Raw genomic sequence first — 24,809 nt, 5'->3', positions numbered from 1 at the left:
GTATCTAAATATAAGCAGTGTGTCACAGATAGGGATGGGTATTGATAAGATTTTCACGATTCCGATTCCATTTTCGATTCTGTTTAATGATTCGATTCTTTATCGATTCTTTTTAAAAAAGGAGAACACTAAGGTCGATTAGCTTAGAACTTTGTTTTATATTTTTTTTTATATTTATTTTTTTATATTTGTTTTATATCTTCTCTTTGAACAAGATAGAAATTTAGGAGTAACATGGCCTTACAAACCCAACAGTGAAATCTTAAGAGATCCACAGCCTACGGCTCTTCAATGGGGTTTCACAGGGTCCCCAGGAAAAGAAAAATGTAAATGTAAAATAATAAAATAAATATTCTTCTGTAGCAATAACAAAGTATAACATAAATTATTCTGTAGCAATTACACAAAAATATCCAGTAATGTCCCTGCCTACAATTAAACACATTCACTTACCGAAAATCGGGGGCATCTGCTGTGGCAAATGGGTGCAAGCCTTTGACCACAAACTTAGTCACTGCTCGGTGACATTCGTCTATCCTGGCCTGAAAGGAGACGCTACCGGTAGACTGCAGCGAGAACTGCCAGCATCTGAGCCAGCCAGACTCTGCCTGTCTGTCTCATCATGGTCACCTAAATGCAGCGCACAGTAACGGCAGGTTTTGTAATAAGGCAGATCGCGCTAACATAATATGCACTGTTAGTTGATTATTTACCTGCCGCATTAACGGGAGAGGACGTGCAAACGTTACCGCTGCTGCTGGGTTGAGATTCACGAGTCCGGAGCAGAATTAAAAACACGACATTCATTTAAGGTTATCGCGTGTTTTGTGAGCAAATGCTTTTGCATATTCGTAGTGTTTCCTCCTTTAAATGAAATATCTACTTTGCAAGTATTGCAAGTTGCCCTGTTGTCATCCGTTCTCGTAAAGTATAACCAAACTTTTGAGCATTTGAGCCGCTTAGGCGCCATGGTAAATGACGCTCCGCAACGTGGTGACGTCATTCGGGGCGACTGGAATCGATAAGGGAATCGTTTGCAAAAATGGCAAACAATTCCAAGGAATTGAAACAGTGGGAACCGGTTCTCACTGTTTCAATTCCTTGGAACAGTGAGAACCGGTTCTCAACAAGAACCGGATTTCGATACCCATCCCTAGTCACAGACATGCACCTGACGTCTCTGCAGCGCTATTGGTTGCCCCCACTGCACTTTCTCAGTCATCAGTTTCTTTCCATGTTGCTAGACTTTAGGAAGAGGAAGTGAGAAGGGCTGCTGAAAGCCCCATGATGTACTCTGCAAGCTTCACAGAGCTATGAGAAGGGGAAGTACAAACAGCAGACGAGCTCGACAAGCACACGCCTGAAAACAGAGACGATAGCAGATATCATTTTCTCCAAATAGGTAAGAGTTAAACTTTATTTTGTCTTGAAGCTCTAGAGATCTCTCTAAATCTTCAGAATATTGTGAAGATGTTTCTTTATCAGTCAGAAACGTGTTGATGTCAAATCTCTAAAGAATTCTTGTAAGTGAGAAAAGAAAACCCAACGAAGATGAAAAAGTGAACAAAAATCTTTCAAATTTAGACCAAAATAGGCAGTCATCTAACTGAAAGTGTCTGTCATGTGTACGTACTGACTTAAGTGGAAAACAAAATATAAGAGCTGTACTTTAGTAGCTTTAAATGCCTGAAGAAGACGAAGAAGAAAAAGAAGTCTCTTTTTTATTCTTAGAACAAAGATCAGTTAGAAAGAAGGCAAAATTTCGATGTTTTTCACATATTTATAACACAAATACAGTAGATTTGTACTTAGAACGGGTCACCTTGTATTTTGAGGAAGTTTTGGTATTTCCACAATTAAACTGCCTGCCCTTCCATGATGTAATTTTAAACCCTCCCAAAGTATAATGCACTCATATCGTGTTGTACAGAAGAAGAATTTTGGTTTTGCTTGTAAACTGAGAAACTGAGAAACACAGGAAGCAAGATGTGTGAGCATCACTTCCCCGCTTTGCGACCGTGACGTTTTGTCCGTTTTAGCACTTACACACCCACACACAAACACAAGACATAAATACGAGATGCTGAATTAAGCCTTGACCACATCCAGCCCTGCTTCCGATATTTATATTAAATAAAAAATAACAGCCTTTTCTTGTTGCAGGTCTGATCAGAGGAGTTGCAAGATGGCTCACAGCTGCCTCAAGTGTTTAAAGTACACCATGTGTGTCGCCAACTTACTTTGCTTTGTACGTATGTCTCAGTCATCCAGCATCACATCACACATCACCGTGAAACATGAGTTAGCAAGTGCTTTATAAATGCTTCGGGTGTCTACTTTGGATTGCAAATATTCTACCAGATGGTCAGATTCCTTAAAATCAATCAGTTAAAAGGATTTACCAAAAGTTCTCACTGTGGAAAAAAAAGGCTCCTGATAGTTTTATTTATTTGTTTACTCTATGTAATTGTGTTATTACTATGACAATTAGGTGAGCCAATTAGAGTGGAGGCAGTTAATTTTGTTTGTTCAGTTTTAGAAATCCAATGTCAGCTAGTATGTATGTAGATAGATAGATAGATAGATAGATAATTTCAATGTCATTTCATTAATTTTGTTCCACAGACTTGGTGGATACAAAGAAAAAGAAAAGTCAACACTTGCCATAAGTCTGTTGCATAACAAATAAATAAAAAGCAGAAGCACTTGAGAAAATGTACTGCCTGACACTGCTGCCTGTAGGCAAGCTCTGAAGCAGACCAGGGCCCCCCAGTGCAGCTCACTGTACATTGAGGAGTGTGTAGTGTGGACTTGCAGTGTGTCTTCTCCTCTGTCAGATCTGTGGTGTGTCTGTGCTGGGCTTCGGCGCCTACATGATGGTGAATTTAAGGTTCGCTGCTCTTACCCCCTCACTGGCCAGCTTCAACATAGCCAACATCCTGCTGATCACCGGCATCATCATCACCTGCGTGTCCTTCCTGGGATTCCTCGGTGCACTAAAGGAGAACCGCTGTCTCCTCCTATCGGTAACACACACACACTCTAGTTTTGGTACTGACAAAGGGTTATATTTTATGGGTTTCTTTTTTTAATTTTTAATCTCTCTCTAATTTTGAGGGGCTTGCTCTCTAACACCCCCTCTTCACTGTTGTGCAGACTAATTTTGAATGCTACAAAGGTAAAGTCGCATTCATGTAACATAAAGGAATGTCTAAAAGAGTCACTTCTCTGGAAAAAAAAAGGTGATTTAGATGTTAATCAGGACTAGTTTTCCTGCAGAATACAGAAATACCTTTGCTTATATATTTGTTGTATCTACACTTTTTTTCTTAAACTTAATGATACTTTGAAACGCTTCCACCTCTACTGCTAATTCAGAGTAGAGTTCAGAGTTCACCTGTTACAGCAGCTTCTGTTTTCTATATACTTGATATATTTTCTTTGATTTCTATAGCAGCTATAACAGCTTTTCATTTTACTTTATTCAGTTTTTCTTGTTGTCATAATTGATTTCATGCCACAAAATTCATGTTCACAAGAGATTGAATCCTACGACTTTGTAAATCCCCTCGTATTTTTGGGAAGAAGCTGCCCAAGTGTCATCACAAAAAACCCCAAACAAACAAACAAACAACAACAACAACAACAACAACAAAAACGTAAAAAAGCAATTCTTCCAGCAACAAGGTGCTCTCTTGAGCCAATTAGCTACAGCTCCCTGTGCTGGAAATAAATGCATGTTAGGAGGTGCTAAACATAAACAGCATTGACTGAAAAAGACAAAGGAGACACAATGAGCAAACCAGACAGAATCAATCGCAATGAATAAAAAGAAGTTTTGGTTTTTAACAAGTTTTTAAATAAGTTTCTAGTTTTAAAAGACTCAATAAAGGGAGCGGCTTTGACTGTAAAGGGGACTGCTGTTTTACAGTTTGGTAGGTTTCTCCAGTGAGCTTAAAACTAGAGCAGGGGACAGACAGAAGCATTTTTGCCAAGCAAGCAAAAGATTCCCAGTTCAGTCACAGGAGGAAACAAATACTTTCATGGTCATTCAAGTGTAAAAAGTTTGCCAAATCAGATATGTGGAGCTACATGCTGTGCATGTCCTGTGAACTAGCAGCTGAAAATAACTTCACTATACAGTACTGTTTCATATTTGTATGTAAAGCATTTCAGAGTAACACTCACATAAACCTTTTTAACAGTTTTTCCTGATGCTCTTCCTCATGATGCTCTTGGAACTGACTGCAGCGTGTCTGCTACTTGTATACGAGGATCAGGTATGTGACACATACGCCATACACATTATGTTCTGATTTTAAAGCAAATATATACATTATATGTAATCTGCAAATCCTCCTTTACTGTTCAGATTGGTAAAATGGTGGAGAAAGATCTGAGAAACGGCTTGAATGTTGCAAAAGCAAATTCAACACATTCAACAAATTCAACCCGAAGTGACTGGGACCTTGTTCAGAAAACAGTAAGTGTGTCAGAGTGGAGATGTCATGTAGTGACACAAATGACTTTAAAAATTGATTGACTGATTTATTTTTTTGTCTGTCAAATTCATTTGTTTTAGCTTGACTGCTGTGGAATCAATAATGTAACAGATTGGGGAAACAACGTGCCGGAATCCTGCTGTAAGCCTGAGGAATCCTCTTGTAAAAATCATAAATACAGAGAAACGGTAGGCTCATACTAATCACTGATCATTTCAGATTTATACTTGCTTTAATGTACCATAGAGGTCAAAGGTCACATTCTTACTGCTGCTGGTAATTTCAAAATGTTTTGTGGGCAGGGTTGTTTGTTAAGGGTGAAGACTTTTTTTGAGGACCATTTCCTAACCATTGGGGTCTCTGTCATTGTCCTCTGTATGATTGAGGTAAGCTGTTAGCATACTATTTTACACAGGTGTTGCAAAGTGAACCTATGAACCTTCAGATGTACTATATATGAGAAATTACGCTTTAGTTCTGTATAAAAGACAAAAGGATTGTAAAGTGAATGAATTGATTATCTCACTGTAATACAGTGTTCTGCTCAGAGACGCTGCATCTTCCTGTTAAAATATACCTAAACTTTGTTGCCTTAGATTTTATATAATTTGTTTTCATTTATACTGAGACTCAGTTAATAACAGTTGCCTCAGTGTGTTTTATACTATAAAGATCCTACAATATTAGATCAAGAGAACTAGATAATCAGATAATCCATTGCAAGTACAAGAGCAAGTACTAGGCAATGTTTGGGAGAAAGAACCTTTTGACAGGAAGAGCTCTTCAGAAGAGCCAGTGGCAGTGACAGACAGCCATCTGCCATAACTGGTTGTGGGGGGGAGAAAGAAGGAAATAAAAATGAATGTATTTTGCTGCTCTGGAAAGAAAAAAAAAAGACAACTCTGTTTTGGAAGAGAAATCAGTATGTACAGAAATGTAACCTTTCAGTTCACTTCATGATATCACTGAACATGTGAAACTGGTATAAACTCGTCAGGAACATCTTACTGAAAAGACAAGTCCCCAGTAAAGGTATAAGAGTGCTTTACATGTCTTTAACCAATAAATGTCCAGCATCTCTGTTCATCACTGGCAATGGCAAAATAATGTGTGACTTCAAAGCCGCTATAGCCATCTTTCATATACAGTCTATGATTTCTACAGCCCAAGCCCTGCTAACCTCCCACTTACCAAACACTAGTGGCCTCCTGCTGGACAATGTCCACTGCCACATCCAAAAACGCAGCTCTAGAATGGATCGGGGAGAATAACAAAGAGCCAAGGAACACCTTGGCTCTTAACAACTCTTTAGTTTACAAAAAGAATAGAAATGCTTCAAGAATAAATGCAACAATATTTCAGTTAGTGCATAGTGTGGATGATGTCATAAGGCCTTAAGGAAATCTGATGTAAAACACAATATTTATGAGTTTTTTAAATTTGTAAATCAGTCAGATTTGACCCAAACATGACAGGAAGGTTAAGAAGCTCAGAATAATTTTATTCATAATGGTACAACATTGCATTTTATGTCCTTTTCCATTTTAATTTTTATATTTCTGTTTACAGGTTTTGGGAATGTGCTTTGCCATGACACTGTTCTGCCACATTAGCAGAACTGGACTGGGCTACAAGTTCTGAATATAATACCTTCAAACATGATCTTCACATTTTACAGTAAATATCACTGTAAAGTTCTTTAGGAACTAAAGAGGAAAAGTTTATGGAAAAATTCCTTAAAATGAGAAAACTATTTTCCTAAACTCTTGCTTAAAGCTTAAACCTGTTTATGTACCTGAATATAAAGTATAAGTGTAAATTTGACCTTCAGTGACACTGAGCTTAATAGTATGCACTATTCCATTTCAGGTGAAGCTGTGTGCTGAGCTCAGTTGGGTATAGAACTTGCTTGTTGCCAAGTTTATCTTAATGTCTGTCAATTTTTTTTTTTTTTTTTTTTTTAAAACTGTTTCTGTAAAATATTACCTTTGTACTAGTCTTTAATAAACTACTTACTGACAAGAAATTTGGAAAGATCAAATTTTTATAAAGAGCATAAACTGTGTTCTGTAGACTTCTGAACAATCTTGCTGTCAGATGACTTCCTGTTTCTAGCTTGCTGTTTACTGATCTGTGGTGGAGCCTTAAAAATAACCACTTCCTCTTTTGACCCTGTTCAGCGAGTTCCCCTGAACAAGATTTAGTTTTAAGCTTAAGCGGGTCGAGAGGTCGTCGTTTAAAAACCAGTTAAATGTTTCACTTGGTAAGCTGACGAAACGAGATGTGTCCCAAAACAAACACATGATTCCACTAATGGAGCCTGATTGTACAGAAAGCTAAAAACAACAAGTTACAGATGAATTTATTTATTTAAAGAATAAATCCTGCATCATTACTGACAAAAATCAACACACACACACACACACACACACACACACACACTTAAGAAAAAAAAAAAAAAAATTTGATTTACATGTTAAAATAATTGTTCTCTTTGAAATCACACAAAAACAGTAACAAGAAAACAAAAAAGAAACAGACTGTACACAGCAGAAAATACCATTTATTGCAAATTAACACCCCTGACACCTCAGAAACTATAGACAAGTACTCCAACTCACCTACAGATATGAAAAGACAAAACAAAAGAAACTACTCTGACACAGCTCTCATCCTCTGTGAAACAGTCGTAGTGCCCCTCTCCCCCACACTATGGTGCCCCTGTGAGTCTCCAGATGAGAATCTCATGTTTCATGAAGCTGTTCAGGTCCACTTGAACAGAGATGTGGCACCTGTTCCCTCATCCTCCAGATGAAGACATTTGGGAGGCACCACCTCAATGTAAAACTGAGCCAAAATGATTCAATAAGCTCTCCAAACCCACTCTACAAGTTTACTTTTTACAGATGCACAGAAACCTGGTCTGCTGACATTATACTAAAGCACTCCTGACCTTACAAAAAAAAAAAAAAAAGAAAAAAAAGAAAAAAAGTTCTTGCTTTTTCTGAAAGTTTATAAAAAGCAGCTCATTTAGAAAGAAAAAAAAAAGAAGAAAAACAAAGATTTCATTCAGCAGCTTCAGGCCATTCAAATACCCAAGTTACACTTAAATATCACTGGACAGGATCAAGTTTTAAACACCGCCCTCCACGCCGTTAGTTACAGTTCCTAAGTGTTGCTATTGTAGTGAAACCCTATGGACAACATGTTGCTTAGAAGAAAGAAAAAAAAAAAAAAATATATGTTGATACCCAAGTCGCACACAGGATGTGTGAAAGCAAAGTTGCTAGAAATGCCCCTGCATTTGACAGTAGAGTCCGAGTGAACCGAGGAGCCAACAGTACCGCGCCGAAAAATACATTCGAGTTGAGAATGTTTGAGAGAAAAAGAAAGCAAGAGAACGCCTGGCGCTGACGAACATTTCAAAGAGAAACATTCCCAGTAAACATCTGATCCACCTCAGAGTGCTGTACTTGCAGATTAACATCTGCAAAGATATCAATAAATAAGAAAACAAAACAAAAAAGCCCACCACAAAACACCACAGCCACCACATAACTGGAATGAGCATCAGTCAGGGTACCCAGCCCCTAGATTAACATGAGAATGTCAAATTATCAGTTCATTATCATTTCAAGCCTGAAACATCACCTCACACCTACTGCTTTCACACTTGAGCGTGACACGAGCGGCAAGAGAGTCGATGCCTAAGAATACGCCACTGTTAGGACAGACCAGACAGATCAAATTTCCACTTCTGAATACAAACCAGACAGACAATACCAGGTGATCAAAGTCACCAATGAGAGAATTGCGTCTGTGCCCTTAAAGCAGATTTGATCCATAGTAAAATGGAGTGACTGCATTGTCAGGTCAACCTGCAAGCACTAGCCCGAAGATGCTAACAGTCCAGCTGAAGGAGAAACTAAAGGTTCTGTAGATATGATGACTATCGCTTCCATTTCTTTCAGTTCTTTCTGTCAGTACTACAAATTTACAAAGGATTACACTGAAGAAGAGCAGTGGCTGATCTTCAGTGTCCTGCTTTTTGTTGATGGCAATGAAATTGTTGTGGTTGATAAGCTTTAAGTAAAGCCTTTAAGACAATATTTCCCACCAGTATTACAATGAGAGGCTGAAAGAGGGCCCAAAAAATAAAAAAATAGAATTAAAAAAAAAAAAAAGTATCCACACAAATCCCCAAAACAAGCCACACAAACAACAAACACGTCCACACACTATCACTAATCAATAGCTAAGGCTACTAGTTTTTAAACCAGCCCAGCTGAACCCTCTGCACATCCGTATTTCTTTGAAAGACATGAAGCAGGACTCCTGAGCCACCTCAGTGTCTGAGGCGAGCAAATCCTCAACTAATTAAATCTCAGGAAAATAAAAATGCAGGCCTTTAATTGTGAGCATGCCACCAAAGAAAAATCAACTGGATACAAGCTGAAAGCAATCTCACGGTGAGTAACATACAAACGGATGGATGAGCGAACAAAACAACCCTGACATTTGTTCTGTTCTCTGAACGCTCCCTGCTTTGCCCCTAAGAATCAATCATTATTTGAACCTGCAAAGAACAAGTGTAACATCATTACTTTTTAATAATTCAGATATTTCTCCAGAGTAGACTTGTGGCCATCACAGCAGAGTTTGCACATTTGCCTTTAGATGTGGTCTCACTTTTGTGAAAACCTCTTGAAGCCTAAATTAGAGCAACTAATCAACCAAGGTTCTCACAGTCTTAAGGCATGCCCAGCAGCTATAGAAATATTTTAAGAACATACGGACATGTGTGAGTGAACTATGAACGAGGGACTGCAGCATTGGAGAATGGACCTCTGGAGTGTGGAAAAACTAGCCAACACTGCTGAAGCTGTGTACAAGCAGTTCAATCTTTAAGGTGTACAAAACACTCACAATATGTAGCAGCAATACAACAAACCACTTAAGCCCATCGTGCAGAGACCTGTGGATGGGCAGACCTGTGGTGCAGAGGCTGATGGCACTCTGCTGTTCCTGCAGTGAGCGAGCTGTAAGGTGCGTGCCTCAGCATGGAAACCTCTGTTTACAGCTGGAATTGAAATGAGCCATCTGCTGAGCCCTTGAAACTACATCTGTACATTTCTAACAATGTCCTCTGATGACCTGACTGACGTTTCACTTTGGAAAACATTTTGGTTTAGAAATGAACAACATCCACTGAAGTACTGATTCCTAACCATTTAGTCCCCGTGTTCAGTGGACTTGGAACATTAAAAGTATCACAGTGTTGCCTGGTAAGTGACACAAGTTAGGTGATGTTTCAGGACTTGAAAAAGGTGGAGGGGTGGGCAACTGCTTTTACTAAGAGTTTGTTTAAAACAGCACATTCTTAAGACTAAACACAGGATTTAAGGAATGGGATAACTTTTAAACCCTCAAACTGTAATTTGTAATGTTTAAATTTGGACTTGCCGCCAGTTCTGCCAGGCTCTTCTCACTGACTTTCCATCCCCCCACCACAAACAGCATCAATGGAAACTTGATCTTCAGATGAATTTAGTGAATTTCAAAGTTCCTATTTGAAGAATATCTACCTGACAAGATACATTTATGTTTTATGTTAGTGAAAGAAAATATTTACCTCCAGGCCTTTCACTGCTTTGCTTCATGTACAGCAAAAGACTATTACAGGCTAAATGAGCAACTGGTATACATTTTTTTCCCCCTAAACTTATTTGCATAGTTCAGTGTTCTAAGTCGCCAGGTCTTGTTGTATAGATATTTGCAAGACTACTAAATGTTTTAAGTCCACACTGGGAGCAAACGTCTAACCTTTTACAAAACATATCAAGACAGGCATGTATTCAAAAAGAGTCGCTTTCAAATCAATGGCATTACATCTCAGGTCTCCATTCCATTTATGCTGTGTTACAGTGAAAGGGGCACATGCCTGCTGAGCAAGGAGTATGTAAGCGGATCATGTGACTTGAAACCAGCAGCTCCAGCTCTATGGCTGATTTAAGCTTTTGGCTATGATGACAGCCCTCCTCAAAAATCTGAATTAGACTCTTTTGCACTGTATGTGCAACCATGTGAGTTTCTTTAGAACAACTGAAGCCCCAAAGCAGGTCTAAGAGCCAAATACAAGTCGAGATGTCGATTGACTTTCTCAGCTGGCAAGATCAGACATTTTACACATACGTCTACAAACAGAAGGTCTTTCTTTCACTTGATGGGCATGTGCGTGTCATTTGTTGAAGGAAAGGAGAAAAAAAAAAAAAAAAAAAAATCACTGTCAGACTAAGGTTACTTCTACAGTCTGTTACTGAGTTTTGCTGCTGAGAGCTGCAGCTCCACAATGGTGGAGAGCAGCCAGCTGTGGCCTCTTTGAGGCACTGGAATGCTGTGGTCCTTGACAGGATGGCGGCCTCTCTGCTGGGTGCTGTGGAGAGCTTAGAGGGGCATGAGCCTGGTGGTGTGGAACAGGAGGGGGTTCAGGTCCTCAGCATGGACAGCTCGATGGAGCGACGGCTCGGAGCGACTCCGCTCGATTTTCGGCAGCAAATCTTGCACCTGCTCAATGGACACCAGAATCTGAGGAAGGACAGAAATTAGGAAAATTACAGACTATAGTTTTGCCACCCTCATGCAACTACATTGTATATGGTTTGGCAGTCACCTGATTTAAAGGCTAGTATGAATTTACAGGCAATTACAATGACACGTCCATGTCTTGCAAATTATTTGTATTGAACACTCCGATTTGCTTTTCCAGAATTTTCATTAAAGCATCCTGTGCAAGATTCCTCACTGGTGGCCTACAGTCCTGCTGTATCTTGATTTACACCAAAAAATTCTCCAGGTCTTTATGTGCTCCTAAGTTCTTCAAAAAACAATTCCTTTGATACAGAGAAGTGGCTGTGGCTCAGGCAGTACAGTAGGTCACCTACTAATCGGAAGGCTGGTGGTTTGAGCCCTACAATAAATGATCATCTTTCTGACAGAACCTAGTTGTCGCCAAAGGTTTTGGATAAAGTAAAAGTTTTAAGTTAAATTTAAAGAAAGCCCTTACAACGTCGAGTCACAGGACATTTTAACATTGCAGAGTATTTTTATTACAGTGATAAACAAACCATACAACACTGACCTGTGGAAAAAGGGGCCTTTCATCACGTTTAAACTTCAGGCAGTCGACGATCAGCCTCTTCATTGCTTTGGGTGAGGTACTATACAGCTTACTGAGGTCTGGAGACAGGTAACCGCGTCCAACCATGAAGATTATCTGACAAAGAAAAAGAGGGCCGAACAAGGTGAGCTACAAAACAAAAGTATTACATCAAAGTTCTGAAGACAGCTTAAGAAACTGGCCCATAAGTCAATTCACACAAAATTTGCTTCATGTGTTCCAGATGAATTATTTAATGCAGAGTTACATTTACCAGTTTATCTACTGATCTCTACTAATATTTGTTAGTTTATTGGAACTGTGACTTACTCTATGGCTATATTTTTGATGTTAATAGTAATTGACAAAATCTTCAGAAAGACTCCATCAGATATTTTAGACTGACTCAGTGTTGTGTGTTAACATAAACAAGAATAAACTGGGTAATGGAACCTGGTCTCTGTTGTTGATATTGGAGTAAGGCAGGGTTCCTGACATCAGCTCAAACAGAACTACTCCGTAGCCATATACGTCTGACTGGAACGTGTATGGGTTTGTGTCCTGCATGCGGATCACCTCAGGAGCCTAATGAGAGGAGAGAGGAAAAAATGAATTAAAAACTGACAACAAAGAGGTACTTAAACACTACCAATTACACCAATTTAGCTTTTTGTAAAGATGTTGTGGCTTAACCATAATAGAAGCAAATACACTACAAACCTTTGTACATAAAAACTGCACGTATGGATATAGAGTCTATCAAATAATGTGCACGTCACCTTTACTGTGTTTAAACAGGTGCATGGAAAACTTCCAGGGTTCCAATATACAATGAAAAACCATCATATTTCTATTACTCTGCTTTACAGTTAATGATACAGATGTGACTTGATATTATTTATGGTATCAACAGTAATCGACTATTTCTTTACCAAAACTGTTTTTTGTGGTGTGTGGCACCCTGCACAGTCAGAACCTGACATCCCTTTGGTGCATGATTTCAGTCAACTCCACCAACTTGACTGACATGTGGCACTGTGACATGACAACAGTCCCGACAGAAAAAGGAACCTGCCCAATGAGCGCTGTGGGAAGCTGGATAATTAGCCAACTGTGGCCACGGGCAGGATCAACACTGTTGCCAAGCTAGAACCGAGGTGTAATAACACTAATGCCCGACACTGCAGTTTGTTATGTCTGTCGGCATAGCGACGTATCAGTGGGGACTTAAACACATTAGATTTCAGAAAGAGCTATTGGTCTTTAGTAACTAGCTAGGAGGAAAAAACCTCCCTCGTGGAAAACAATTTGAGTAAGGGTAATGTTAGACTGAAGGTGAAAGAAGACAGCCACAGTTCATGTAATCAAGAGTCAAGTTAAATGTTCTAGCGGCTGCCATGTTGGATTTTTAAAATCAATGTCACGAGAACAGGTGGATCCGACTGGGAAAACAAGAGATTCTGCATGCTGAACTTACAAACTGATCATTTCATATTCAACAGGACTTGAAACTAGCAATTTAGCCCAAGAACTCATCTGAAAAAAACTGCTCCCCCTACTGGCCTTAAAAATGTCATATAGACTGAGCTCTACAATAAACACGTTAAGTATCCTTACCATCCAGAGAATGGATCCGCTGGGTTGTTCTACCTGCTGAGAGCCAGTCCATCGAGCCTTTACTGTAGCCAAGCCAAAGTCACCGATTTTAACAGTCCAGCCCTCATGGAGAAAAATATCTGGCAGCAAATCTCAGAAAAATACAACAGACAGCTGCTGGACGTTTTCATAGTATCAGTTACTGTATAAACATTTCACAAGAAAGAAGTTATAAGAAGTGAGACTGACAGAGGAAACTACCCAAAGTAAACAAAGAACTGTCCAGCTGACAGTGTGGAATGACTCGACAAACTCAAATTTAATAACTTAGTTTGTTTCTCTTCTTGTGTTAAAAGTACTGACACATCACAGTTTTAATGGTTTGGCTGCTCTGTATATCACTGTCTATTAAAAGGAAATGCTTTTTGTATGTTGTTAAACCTTTAATAACTGCAGAGCATGAGGCTCAAATTAGCACGTGTGATTACTGGTTAAAAAGGTACAGCTATCTAAACTCAGAAACACACAATGACTGCACTTATGTACACCATGCACAAGAGAAGGATACTGTTTGATTTTAGATCTCGATGAATTATGTTCTTTGCATGAAGATAACTGGAAGAAAAAACAAAAAACAATTTGAAAACTCGTAAATTAAATTCATGAGTGCCAAACATTTGTATACAGAATGAACTTCTTGCACTACAAAAAGACTTGATGTCTGCTACTTGGTCTGACTAAGTGATGATGGTGAATTGGAATATTGCAGCAAGTCTTACTCCATGCCCTGTGCTGTCTGTCTGGCCACATCAATGCGACGCACAGTGTCAAACTTGCTCTCTAAGACATGCAGATGGCGGTACAGGCTGCTGCCTTCACACCATTGTGTGATGATGGCAAAGTTGGGCTTAGTCATGAAGCCCATGAACAGCAGGATGTTGACGTGGCGGGTCTTCCTGCAGAGAACAGAAATGGTGAAACTTACAAATTCCATTACCTCATCCACAGTCAAAAAGTTACAGTCACCACATTGTTAAGAGTTAAAGTGCTATGACAATGTGAACTGGTGTTAATAAAACCAGTTTCTGCAGTGTTAATAATACTAATATCATTACCATTACTAATAACTCCACCAGCAGCAGCAGTTGTGGAAAGATTTGTGCAAATAATACCAAGTTAAAGTCATGTAAACCACTGCTCACCGCAACACCTGCATTTCATTTTTAAAGGCTTGTAACTGCTCAGGCGTTGGCTCTTTGACTTTGAGGATCTTGATTGCCACATCTCCATGCCACTTTCCCTTGAAGACAGTTCCAAAGGAGCCAGAACCTATTCTCTTCTGGATGTTGACTTCTCGAGAGTGAACCTCCCAGTAGTAACTTGAATCTCTGTTGCCTCCTCGGTGCTGAAACAACAGATTGACTGTCAAATTTGTTAAAAAGAGATAGCAGTTCAATGCATTCAAAGGTTGCCCTTATCTAAAGTGACCAGTGGCCTGTGAACAATGTTAAAGACACCCTACCACTTTCTTTTTGTCATCAGAGGACGAGGGCTTGCGCTCCCTGGGTTCCGAAGGGGACTTTGGTGGTTTCTTCCCTGGAGAGCTAAAAGAAGAGGGCGGGCTGGTGGAGGGCTTAGGTGAGGGTTCAGGACCTGCAGCAACAAGAGACAGCACAAAACAAGTGTCATGCATAGAATAACAAATGTATTGTAAAACAGAAGAGGGGGGGTGGGGAATGGAAAGCATACCTATTGTGTTGTTGAACTTCAGTGCTTCCTAAGAGGAGAGATGCAACAAAGTTATTTTGATGAATACACAGTGGAGGTGACAATCCTTCAAGCAAAAGCAAACAAGCAGCCAACACTGACCTCTATAATCATGGCAGAAGCAGGGTCCAATGTGCTGACCATATGAACATTGGGAGTAGATGTGGAGCGATGCCTCTGTAGAGACTGACCATCTCCGCCTGACATGGGGAAGTGAAAGGTTGAGGACGGGGACGGGGACAGGTGGCCCATTCTGAGCAAAAAGAAAGAAGTTCAAAATTTTGATTAAAATATAATTTTTCACAAAATAAAGCAATGCTGCAATTTTGATAGAATGGTATTTGTTTATAACGGAGCTTACCCAGAAGGCTCTGGGGTTAAGGCTGGGTTGCTCTGCGTGGGGGAATTTTCTGGCAATATTATCTGTGGGTATCCATCTGGGCAAGGACTGGGATCAGAACTGGACACAAGATTGTAAGAAAAGAATTAAACATTATCACAGAAGTTTTATACTATTAAGGCTCCTATTATGTGCAACATTTCTGTTATTTAGTACTAAATAACAGTACTAAGTGCATATTTGCACCGTTTTTTAATGTCTAGCCTGAATCTGATCATCTCTGCACATCACAAAAAGATGGTCCGTATAAATCCATCTTTCCCTGAAACTGTTCTGAATTTTAGGAACTTCAGGTGTTTTAATTGTTTTTCATCATCATCATCATCATCATCATCATTTCAGGGAAACAGAACTAATTTCAGTGCAAACAATGAGGAGGAGGAGCAACTGATGTTACCGCCCTCAGGCTCACATTCGCAAAGCTTCCTAGTAGTAAGAAGAGTTTCTAGTTATAAAATTCTGGGAAAATTCTAAGAATGTCCTCTAGAATATTATGACTATGTCCCAATAAAGTTATTCACAAAGACTAAAGTAAAAGACTCTTAAGAGTCCAGAAGGAAAATTACAGTGCATGAAAATTACTAGATTTTAATAGATGGCAGATTGCAGTCAACTAAATTCTGTTTGTTTTTTTAACCCTCCCAATTCAAGTTCATAATCCTAGCTACGTTGGCTGTTCTAGGAGAAACGTGTTAGTCAGCTAAGAGAGTGAAAGGGGCTGATATGAGATGATGAGTGAGTTGTTGAGGATATCCTGAACTAAGGAGCTTGGAAAAAAACAAAACAAAAGAAAAACGTCTGGACTTCTTTGAGTTTCTTGGAAGACGTTTCACCTCTGATCAGAGAAGCTTCTTCAGTTCAGAGCTCCTTACGGTGCGTTCACACCGGACGCGAAAGAGGCGAGCGAAAACGCCCAAACGCCCCTAATGTCACGCGTGCACATTTGCACCTCAACGCGTGTCCAGGGAAAATCCACCGCGCCTCAAAATTGCATGTTTCCACGCGCGTGAACCGGAAATGTGGGAGGAAGTTGTGCCAGATGTGTTGTGCTGCAGATGTCCTCTGAATAAACACATTATCTTGTTAGCGGAAAGGTATTTGGACATCAGTGGGAAAATATCAGGACAGTAGGTGGGCTTGCTAGCTTTTGCACGGTTTCATCGGGTCAGTCTGGAAATTAAAAAGCAGAATGAATGAACTTACCAGGTTGCCCAATCTCCTCACTAATGTGCCTCCAAGCTAGGTCCGTTTTATTCCTGTCTCGGTAGAAGTAGCAACATGCATCATTTAGCTCTGGATGATTAGCCACGGCACAGATGAGCTTTTCCTCCATACGGAGTGACTGGATCTGCCCCTTTGACCTAGTTACAGCCACGTCACCAGGCTCCTGATTGGTTGTCGGGGCGTGATTTGACACCGGAGTTCATATTTTCCAACTCAGCGTGTGCACAAAATGCAACACACAACCTGACGCGCGTGGTTTTCTTTCGCGAGTCACACGCGGTACACTGACGCGCATTTCACGGGTTTTGGCGTTTTCCCGACGCAAATCTGCCTCCGCATTTTCGCCGGACGCGCAATCGCGTGTCATCGTGCTCTTTCCATTGACTTTACATGTGAACCTGACGCTCTGGCCGCCTCTTTCGCGTTCGGTGTGTGCGCACCGTTAGACTACAATGACCAGGATGACTGAGAACCTTCACAGACATATCCTCAACTTTTTTTTTGTAAACACTGCTGTTAGCATTAGAGAAACTCTCTTTGAAGTGGATCCAACATTGTTGAACTTAAACATTTAGTGGACAAACTCCTATACAAAAGGAGAATGCACTCAAACCGTTTATCAGAAGGAAGGTGTGATTTTTAGGACACTCGAGTATAATGTTAGCTGGCATACTCTTATAACCAGCTGTTTAGCTAGCGGTCAGCTGTCTAGAGTCTAATAACAATAAGTAATTGCAATAATATTGGGAATAAAGAAGCATGTTCTTGCATGGTTTTGTGTGCTTGACTTCAGTTCAGGAGATGAGGCTTGAGGTGAAGAGGATGAGGTGGAAATGAGGAAAGAGCATTTAAAAGAGCCTTTTGTGATCTTTAAATGAAAAGGCTACTATTTGAGTAGTAATAATAGTAGTAGTAGTAATTGAGTAGCTATTACTATGCATGTCTCTACATAAAACATGATTAGCCAGAATACAATGTTCATCTCAGCCACTAGGGCTGCACGATTTTGCATAAAATGAGAATCACGATTTTTTTGCTTAGAATTGAGTTCACGATTCTCTCACAATTTTCTTTTCCAATATAAATATTTATTGCACTTATTAACTGCACATCAACTTCGTAACAGTTGAAACTGAACATAAAAACAATAAACATAAAAACAATAAATGCCTCACATTTTGTGGTTGCCGCAAAATGTTGTACTGCTTGTAATTCCGTCTCCACCGTTGCTCGACACTGCGTGTATAGAGCAGGTAGTGCAACAATAGAAAAATAGTTGCGGGACGGCACTGTGTAGCGTTTGTCTAGGGTGTTGATCATTTTCCTAAATCCCTCGTTTTGCACAGTGTTGATATATCTTTGGTCAGGTGATAAGCAATAGCCTCCGTAATTTCTTTGTGCCTGTGGGAGTTCGACGTGTATAGGGAAGCGCTGTATAAGGTTCCCGTTATTGATGTTTGGGTGGTTGACCGGGACGAATTTTCTCCTGTCACTTTCTCGTCATCCCTGACGTGTTCTCCGTTGTTTTTTCCCCTGCCAATTTGAGCATCACGGCACAGCTTCTGTATCATGTGGTATAAGGCTCCGCCCTTGTCATTTGTTGAGCAGGAAGAGGGAGCGCTTGTTTTCATGCAGATTACGTCCCGGATCAAAATGCGGTACAATCGTCGTCGTCGTCTTTTTTTCTTTTTTTTTTTATTCGTTGTCATTTGGAAATGAGATCGCACATAAGTATGAATCGAGATCACGATTTTTTAACGATTAATCGTGCAGCCCTATCAGCCACTGTAATCAAAATTACAGGGCAACATGGCAGCTACCACAAACTGTATGGCCTGTATGTTGACATCATGTTGCCAAGTCTGGATGATATCGTCTGAATCCATATAATTGTGTCCCTCCTTCAAAATAGGACTTATTTTGCAACTAGCCACCTTCTCTTGGTGAAATGTTACCAGAAAAGCATCTGGTACAGCCAAAGATAAACACAACTCCAACTCACCGCTCTCTTATAGTATCCATGTCCACACACACGGTGGGGACCTTGCTACTGCAGTGTTGGTGAAACTTGTAGCCACATGTCTGACATCTGAAGCCATTGAAAAGGAACTTGTGGCAAAAATCACAGTAAGCCAGCTTGAAGAAAGTTTTGCGTACCTATACAGATAGAGTTCATGAAATTTACTTTGCAGTAATAACATTTAAGAGCATCAAGGCTAAAAACAGCAGCAATTCAATTAGAGTATCACAGGCCAACAACGTATGAACAAAAAGCATTTCACATAAGCTATGAACATTTTATATGCAGGTATGTGAGCTACTTACAAAGTTGTGCATGGTCAGGGGAATATCATCCAGGACCTCAACTAAAAGCTCCTCTCCAACTAGAGGAGTTATGTCTGTGTCCCAGTCTGTCAGTCTCTTTCGACTGGAGGGGCAAAAAAGGAACATTTAGAAGCGTTTTAAACAAAAACAAACAAACAAACAAAAAACAACATTCTTTGTACATATCATCAATATTCAAACCACTTCAAGGTTTAAAATGGCTAGGATAACAAAAATAAAAATGGAGAGGTCTTCATTATCCTAATCGGCCAATACACCTAATTTGTATATCAATGAGTTCCTCAGAAATGTCAACAACTGTTTATGGTGCAAGAAAACAGTTTATAACTATGTTGAAGATCAAAACTGGTAAATTACAAATTACGCCTCTAAGCTGTTGAATGTTCACAGACAGCTTGGGTAAAAATTTTACTTTTCATTTTTCTCTTTAAAGTTCATGGTCATTTCCAACTTTTATTCTGAGATTCTACTAAAGTAGCTAAGGTTTGAAGAGTAGGTCAGTGGTTCTTTCCCTTTGTTAAGACTGTTTTAATAATTAATGAAGCACAGGAACGTTACCAATCGTTACACAGGAAACCCTTCAAATGCATTATGGTAACAAAAAAAAAAAGGAAAAAAATTACACAATGACTAAATAAGTGTATATTAGTTGCTTATCAATGCATATTGACTTTTCTACCGTTTCAGCCTTTGAATAAACTTCACATTACATCTTCAGCCTGTGTTATATACATGTGTTTGTCTAACATGTAGTCTCGTGACAGCTGTTCACTGTTGCCTCTTAGAGTTTCATGTGGCCAAAAAGGAATGCAAAGTCATTTTCCCCAAATGATGTGAGAGGACGCGGCACAAACAGCAGTGCAATCTTACCCTCCTAGAAGGCGAAATACAGCACAGCACTCTTGGCTCAGGCCTCTCACTTTGAGCGCTTTATCCAGAATCTCATGCACAGTCTGTCCTTGGCGGACATTCACCTGAAAACAAAGTCATATTTGAATAAGTGTAACTTTGACATGACATTCGCTGATCACACAGGTAACACAAGAGGCATACTTGGGCAAAATGGCAGTAACAAACAGCATCAATTTTGACAATACAAGAAACAAACATTACATTAGATGATGTATGTTCCCATTATGTGTTTAGGATTGTGGAAAGCTAGATGTAAATGTGGCTGAATACGCTTCTTTGCTTTCCTGCTTATTCTTCATGCTTTAAGTGGGAAATAAATTCCTCAGTGTCTGTCGCCATCTCTCTCACCTCCCCTTCACTAGTTAGAGGTGCACACAGGAGAACAAACAAGCAAGACAAAAAGGGACATCATGTCTCCTCTTGTCTGAAGAGCTGCAGATGGGAGGAGACACCATGAGCAAATCAACCGTTCTTTCTGTACCACATACCTAAAAGTTTAGAGTAATAGCGAGTGGATTGCGCAGAACTAACATTTTTCAAAATGAAACTAACTGAACTACTGAACTAGGGCTGCCACGATTAGTTGACTAGTCACGATTACGTCGACTATTAAAATCGTCGACGACTAATTTAATAGTCGACACGTCGTTTGAAGCTTCGTAAGATCCCAAAGACGCAGGAATAAGTAGTAGGATTTAAGAGTGTAATGACGGACTGAAACAGAAGATGGCAGCACTGGATGTACAAGGATCCCAGCTGCCGTTAAACCCCGAAGAAGAAGAAGCTGTGTCCCAGAATTCATAGCGCGGCCCTGCTCAGTTTTCAACAATGGCGGCAGCTAGTTAGTTTTAATATCACTCTTATTATTCTTTCTGGGTCACAAAATAAACGTTTAACATATTTTCAGGCAAGAATGTAGCTGTGTAAACCTCAAATATCTGCTCAGTTTATCAAGACACCACATATTTTCAAAAGCACTCCGACGTTTTCGGAGACGTCTGTTACCCACCAGCTCGATAGCTAGCCGGGGTTGAAGGCTCACTAGAGCCGGTGAAAACACCGGGCTCCCGTCAAATCGTTTTCAAACCCACCGCCATCTTTCGCTACTCAGGTTAAACATGATATACAAGTCACTTAGATAACTTAAAAATGATATTGTTTGGCTTTTTTTAGTATTTTATTTGTTCCTGAGTAAATCGGTTTGGCTGAGATTAAAGTTATAGTTTTTACACAGCTGAATAAACGTCAAGCAGACAACTGATTATCAGAAGTGTGAGATGCTCGAGAATATACTCCGGTGTCCTGTTATCTTTTAGATAGCAAGGAGCAAACGGCTGAGTTTATTAAACTCCACCGAAACAATCTGCAAATGTCATTAAAATTTAATAAACTATCATCTTGTCTTTATTATTAGTTAGCACATACCTTAAACACTTAAAGCTGTAAGCTAATGATAGTTATATAAGAGCTGATGCATGCTGGTGAAATAAGCTGTACGTTTTACGTCCAATGGATGCATGATCTGATTAGTCGAATAATCGCAAAAATAATCGGTGACTAGTCGACTATCAAAATAATCGTTTGTGGCAGCCCTATCCCCGACTACCCCTTACACATCTGGGCGCTAACTTAGGCTGAAGACCCCATCTAAATGAACCTCTCCATAAAACCTTTTATTTCAATAGTCACCTGAAGATAAAAAACATGTACTGAATCACCAACCAAACGTCATTTAAAAAAAATAAATACAACTTCAATTTACACATCATCATGGCATTAACTGCTTGGTCGACAGAGCCAACACAATCAACACCTTAGTTTTTCTTCATTGGGATAACCAAATTATAGAGCGCTTTGAGTACTCCGTGAGAGTAGAAAAGCGCTATATAAGAATAAGTCCATTTATTTACATTTTAAAAAAATAACAACACAGCACTTCATATTATCTCAAAAAGTAAGAAAGCACCTTCCTACTTGTCTGCTACAATAATATGTAGTGACATACCCTTGCCACCACACATGTGGAACTGTCAAACGTCAGCTGTGTGCTCATGTTAGCACATCACAATTGGCCAATAGGTTCTCTCATTTTGTGGCTGGTTTGGAGGCAGGGGCTCAATAACCAACCTCTTCACAGTTACTCAGTTCTTCCTTACATTTCTATTCGGGACTGAGTGTCATGTCTCTCCCTTATAATGTCTGCTAATACTACACAGATTTAGCACGTGTGCTCATTCTTTTTACAAAAAAGGTCCAGCAGAGAAGGAAAAAGCTCAGTTTGATCTGCTTTGGAAAGATCTGTACAGCTAGTAAAACTCACCTGTAAACACTGAGGATTTAAAAGGAGAATGCTCCTACATGAATCCCATTTTACAGAGAATGTTGGATAATGCCATGAATACAGTGTCCTCTACACTGCTGCCCCTATTCACTAAATTTAACACTGACATTGTGACAGGACTATGCAACAGCTACGCTTCAGTGTATGAAAACTTGAAATCTAACAGGAATTACAAGTCAAATTAAATGACGATGGTGGCAGACACCATCTGAGAAACCCGATACCAACTGTCCACTAGCTTACTCATTAGCACATTCTGAAAGATTTCAAACTCGGTGCAATTACAGTTACAGCCAACAGTGATGGAAGATTTTTTCCTCTCTCCTACAGAAGTGTTAAATGTCAATTGTTTTCTATCAAACAAGGCACTGTTTATAGTTACAATGTTTAATATAAAAAAATGTCATTGGTCAAGACAAACATGGAGCAAAGCATCTCACCACTGTCCTCTGTTTGTTGGGGAGGTAGACTCGGATGGTTCCTCCACCTCGGGGTGGATCCTCTGGACTGGTCTCCCCTGAGGAGGAGTAGGAGGAGGAGGTGGAGGACATGGTGAGAGGCAGGAGGGAATTGGGGGAGGGCAGGGGGGAAGGGAAGACACAGTACTTGGACACCAAAGCCTCAGGAGAGCTTCATGCACAGTGGGGTCCAGAGGAGTTTGTCCTTTACCTAGAACCTACATAAACACAAACAGAATATGAAAAAGTGCACATAGGTATGATAAAATTGATAATGCGCAGATTTTAAATACTTATATAAACATTAATATCATTAATTGGTAATTAATGTTAAAAGAATACTATAAATAAATTTTTGACAGCTCTCTTTAGGGGTCGCATAGCAGAAAATCTGCCTCCAATAAACCTCATTCCCTAGCATCCTCGTCTATCACACGAACCCTCTGTATCCCTCTCCTTCACAACATCCCCAAACCTTCCTCTTTTTTCTCCTTGCCTAGAAGCTCCATCTTCAACATCCTGTGTTCACCATCCCTCCTCTGCACATGTCCAAATCATCTCAGCCTTGGCCAACTTTGTCTTCAAACCGCTCAACCTGAGGGGTCTCTTGGATGCACTCATTTCTAATTTTGTCCATCATAGTCACTGCTAATGAAAATGTTAACGTCTCCAAACTATACATTATAGCAGCTCTCACTACCACCTTGTAAACACCTTTCAATCTTGCTCCAGTCTTTCTGTCACGAATCTCCCCTGGCACTCGTCTTCACCCTCTTTTTCCATTTCTTTTGGATAAAAATCAATTAAATGAGTAAGAGGGAGTGATATTTTCTGTCTCAACTACTATACAACACGCTAGTAAAAAGTTTAAAGTTCGGGAAAAATCACATACTTTGAATTTAAAGTGTTGTTGAAAACAACAGTTGTTTGATTAACCCAAACACTAAAACCTCGCGAAAGCTTTTTCCTGAGTTTTGAATTGTGGTGATACAACACTGTCTCATATACCGGTTAGCTTGTAATCCAGTGGCACCAACAACTAAGGTGTTCGCAAAGTTGCCTACAAGAGCAAGAACTAACTTTTTCTAAACGTTGTAGCTCATACTTGAGACCTGGCGAGCTTTGAATTAACACTGAAACAAACCGCTGACAAACAAAGTTGCACATTTGCTTAACAGTCGAAAGATGCTAACGCTAGCTCATATTAGCCCGGTAGCCTAGCATGGTTTGACTGCCTTGTAAAATGACATTTCGAGTTTGGGGAAGCCATGTTCCTCTTGGGGCGCGAGTTAATCGTCTCCGGCTAACTAGCTGACTGTCTTTCAAGGTAATTTGTAGTAAGGAGGTGCGAAGCGATATAATGCAAACATAATTCCTACAAAGCAAAGGAATCATAGTTTTCGGAAATTCCTCTTCGCTCAACCAGCTAGCAAACTAGCATAGCTAAGCATTAGCATTAGTTGGAACGGGAGAGATTATGTGGCTGCTTCAGTCACTAGCGCAGTTTACAGTTAAAAGCTTTAACGCTAGTCCCAGCCTGCTAAGGTTAGCAAACTTAGGGGTTTTACCACGGCGTCAGGCTGGTGCCTACTTAGTCTCTTTTCAGATATGCAGCGAATAATTTCTTTGACATGCTCAACACAGGACGGTCCAGATTTTGCTATGTAGTGCTTACGGTAACAGCAAAATCTCCTTTCGTCTCGGTGTTCTGAAACAGTTGGGATAAATAAAAAGTTAAACTCGTACCTGTAACGGCCATCTTGAATTCTCGCAATCTGGAGGCGAATCTGTCAAGAACTTCAGGGGAAAGCGGAAAAACTCCATAAATGCTCTATGCTCATTGGTCAACTTTTGTAGGCGCGTTCTTTCATTGGATAGAAGCTGCAATCCAAACGGTGGGAGCTGCTGTGTAACGATACATGTATACTACAGCAAGAGTATATACACCTGTGATTATTGTTCAGCGTTAAAACCGGTGGAAATGACAAATGTTCATCTGTTTTGTAATTATATTTTGATCACGAGTAAATTAATTAATTTTAAAAACTGCTACAAGATTGTACTAGTTCTACTGACACAAGTATAAATGCATACTAGTGCACTGTTC

At 39.8% G+C, this 24,809-nt stretch overlaps 2 protein-coding genes across 2 annotated transcripts; one reads left to right on the top strand and one right to left on the bottom strand.

Moving 5' to 3' along the window:
* Positions 1 to 1,245: 1,245 nt before the first annotated feature.
* On the top strand, positions 1,246 to 6,528 carry zgc:64051 (leukocyte surface antigen CD53). The gene is made up of 8 exons (XM_013266677.3): positions 1,246 to 1,402; positions 2,164 to 2,248; positions 2,838 to 3,026; positions 4,206 to 4,280; positions 4,373 to 4,483; positions 4,583 to 4,690; positions 4,805 to 4,888; positions 6,072 to 6,528. Exons 2-8 carry the CDS (start codon positions 2,186 to 2,188, stop codon positions 6,141 to 6,143), a joined length of 702 nt encoding a protein of 233 aa, XP_013122131.1. The 5' UTR covers positions 1,246 to 1,402; positions 2,164 to 2,185; the 3' UTR covers positions 6,144 to 6,528.
* Positions 6,529 to 7,043: 515 nt separating this feature from the next.
* On the bottom strand, positions 7,044 to 24,540 carry araf (A-Raf proto-oncogene, serine/threonine kinase). Its single transcript, XM_005464284.4, has 16 exons — positions 24,449 to 24,540; positions 22,685 to 22,920; positions 19,862 to 19,965; positions 18,971 to 19,073; positions 18,648 to 18,802; positions 15,383 to 15,481; positions 15,124 to 15,274; positions 15,004 to 15,031; positions 14,777 to 14,907; positions 14,457 to 14,659; positions 14,034 to 14,210; positions 13,823 to 13,869; positions 13,276 to 13,394; positions 12,112 to 12,243; positions 11,641 to 11,775; positions 7,044 to 11,087 (listed from the first exon to the last, which is right to left on the bottom strand). Exons 2-16 carry the CDS (start codon positions 22,793 to 22,795, stop codon positions 10,947 to 10,949), a joined length of 1,836 nt encoding a protein of 611 aa, XP_005464341.1. The 5' UTR covers positions 22,796 to 22,920; positions 24,449 to 24,540; the 3' UTR covers positions 7,044 to 10,946.
* Between the last annotated feature and the right edge of the window lie 269 nt (positions 24,541 to 24,809).

This window comes from Oreochromis niloticus, linkage group LG12, assembly GCF_001858045.2.
Source record: "Oreochromis niloticus isolate F11D_XX linkage group LG12, O_niloticus_UMD_NMBU, whole genome shotgun sequence".
NCBI classification, from domain to species: Eukaryota; Metazoa; Chordata; class Actinopteri; order Cichliformes; family Cichlidae; genus Oreochromis; species Oreochromis niloticus.
This window is presented reverse-complemented; position numbering and strand designations above follow the sequence as displayed.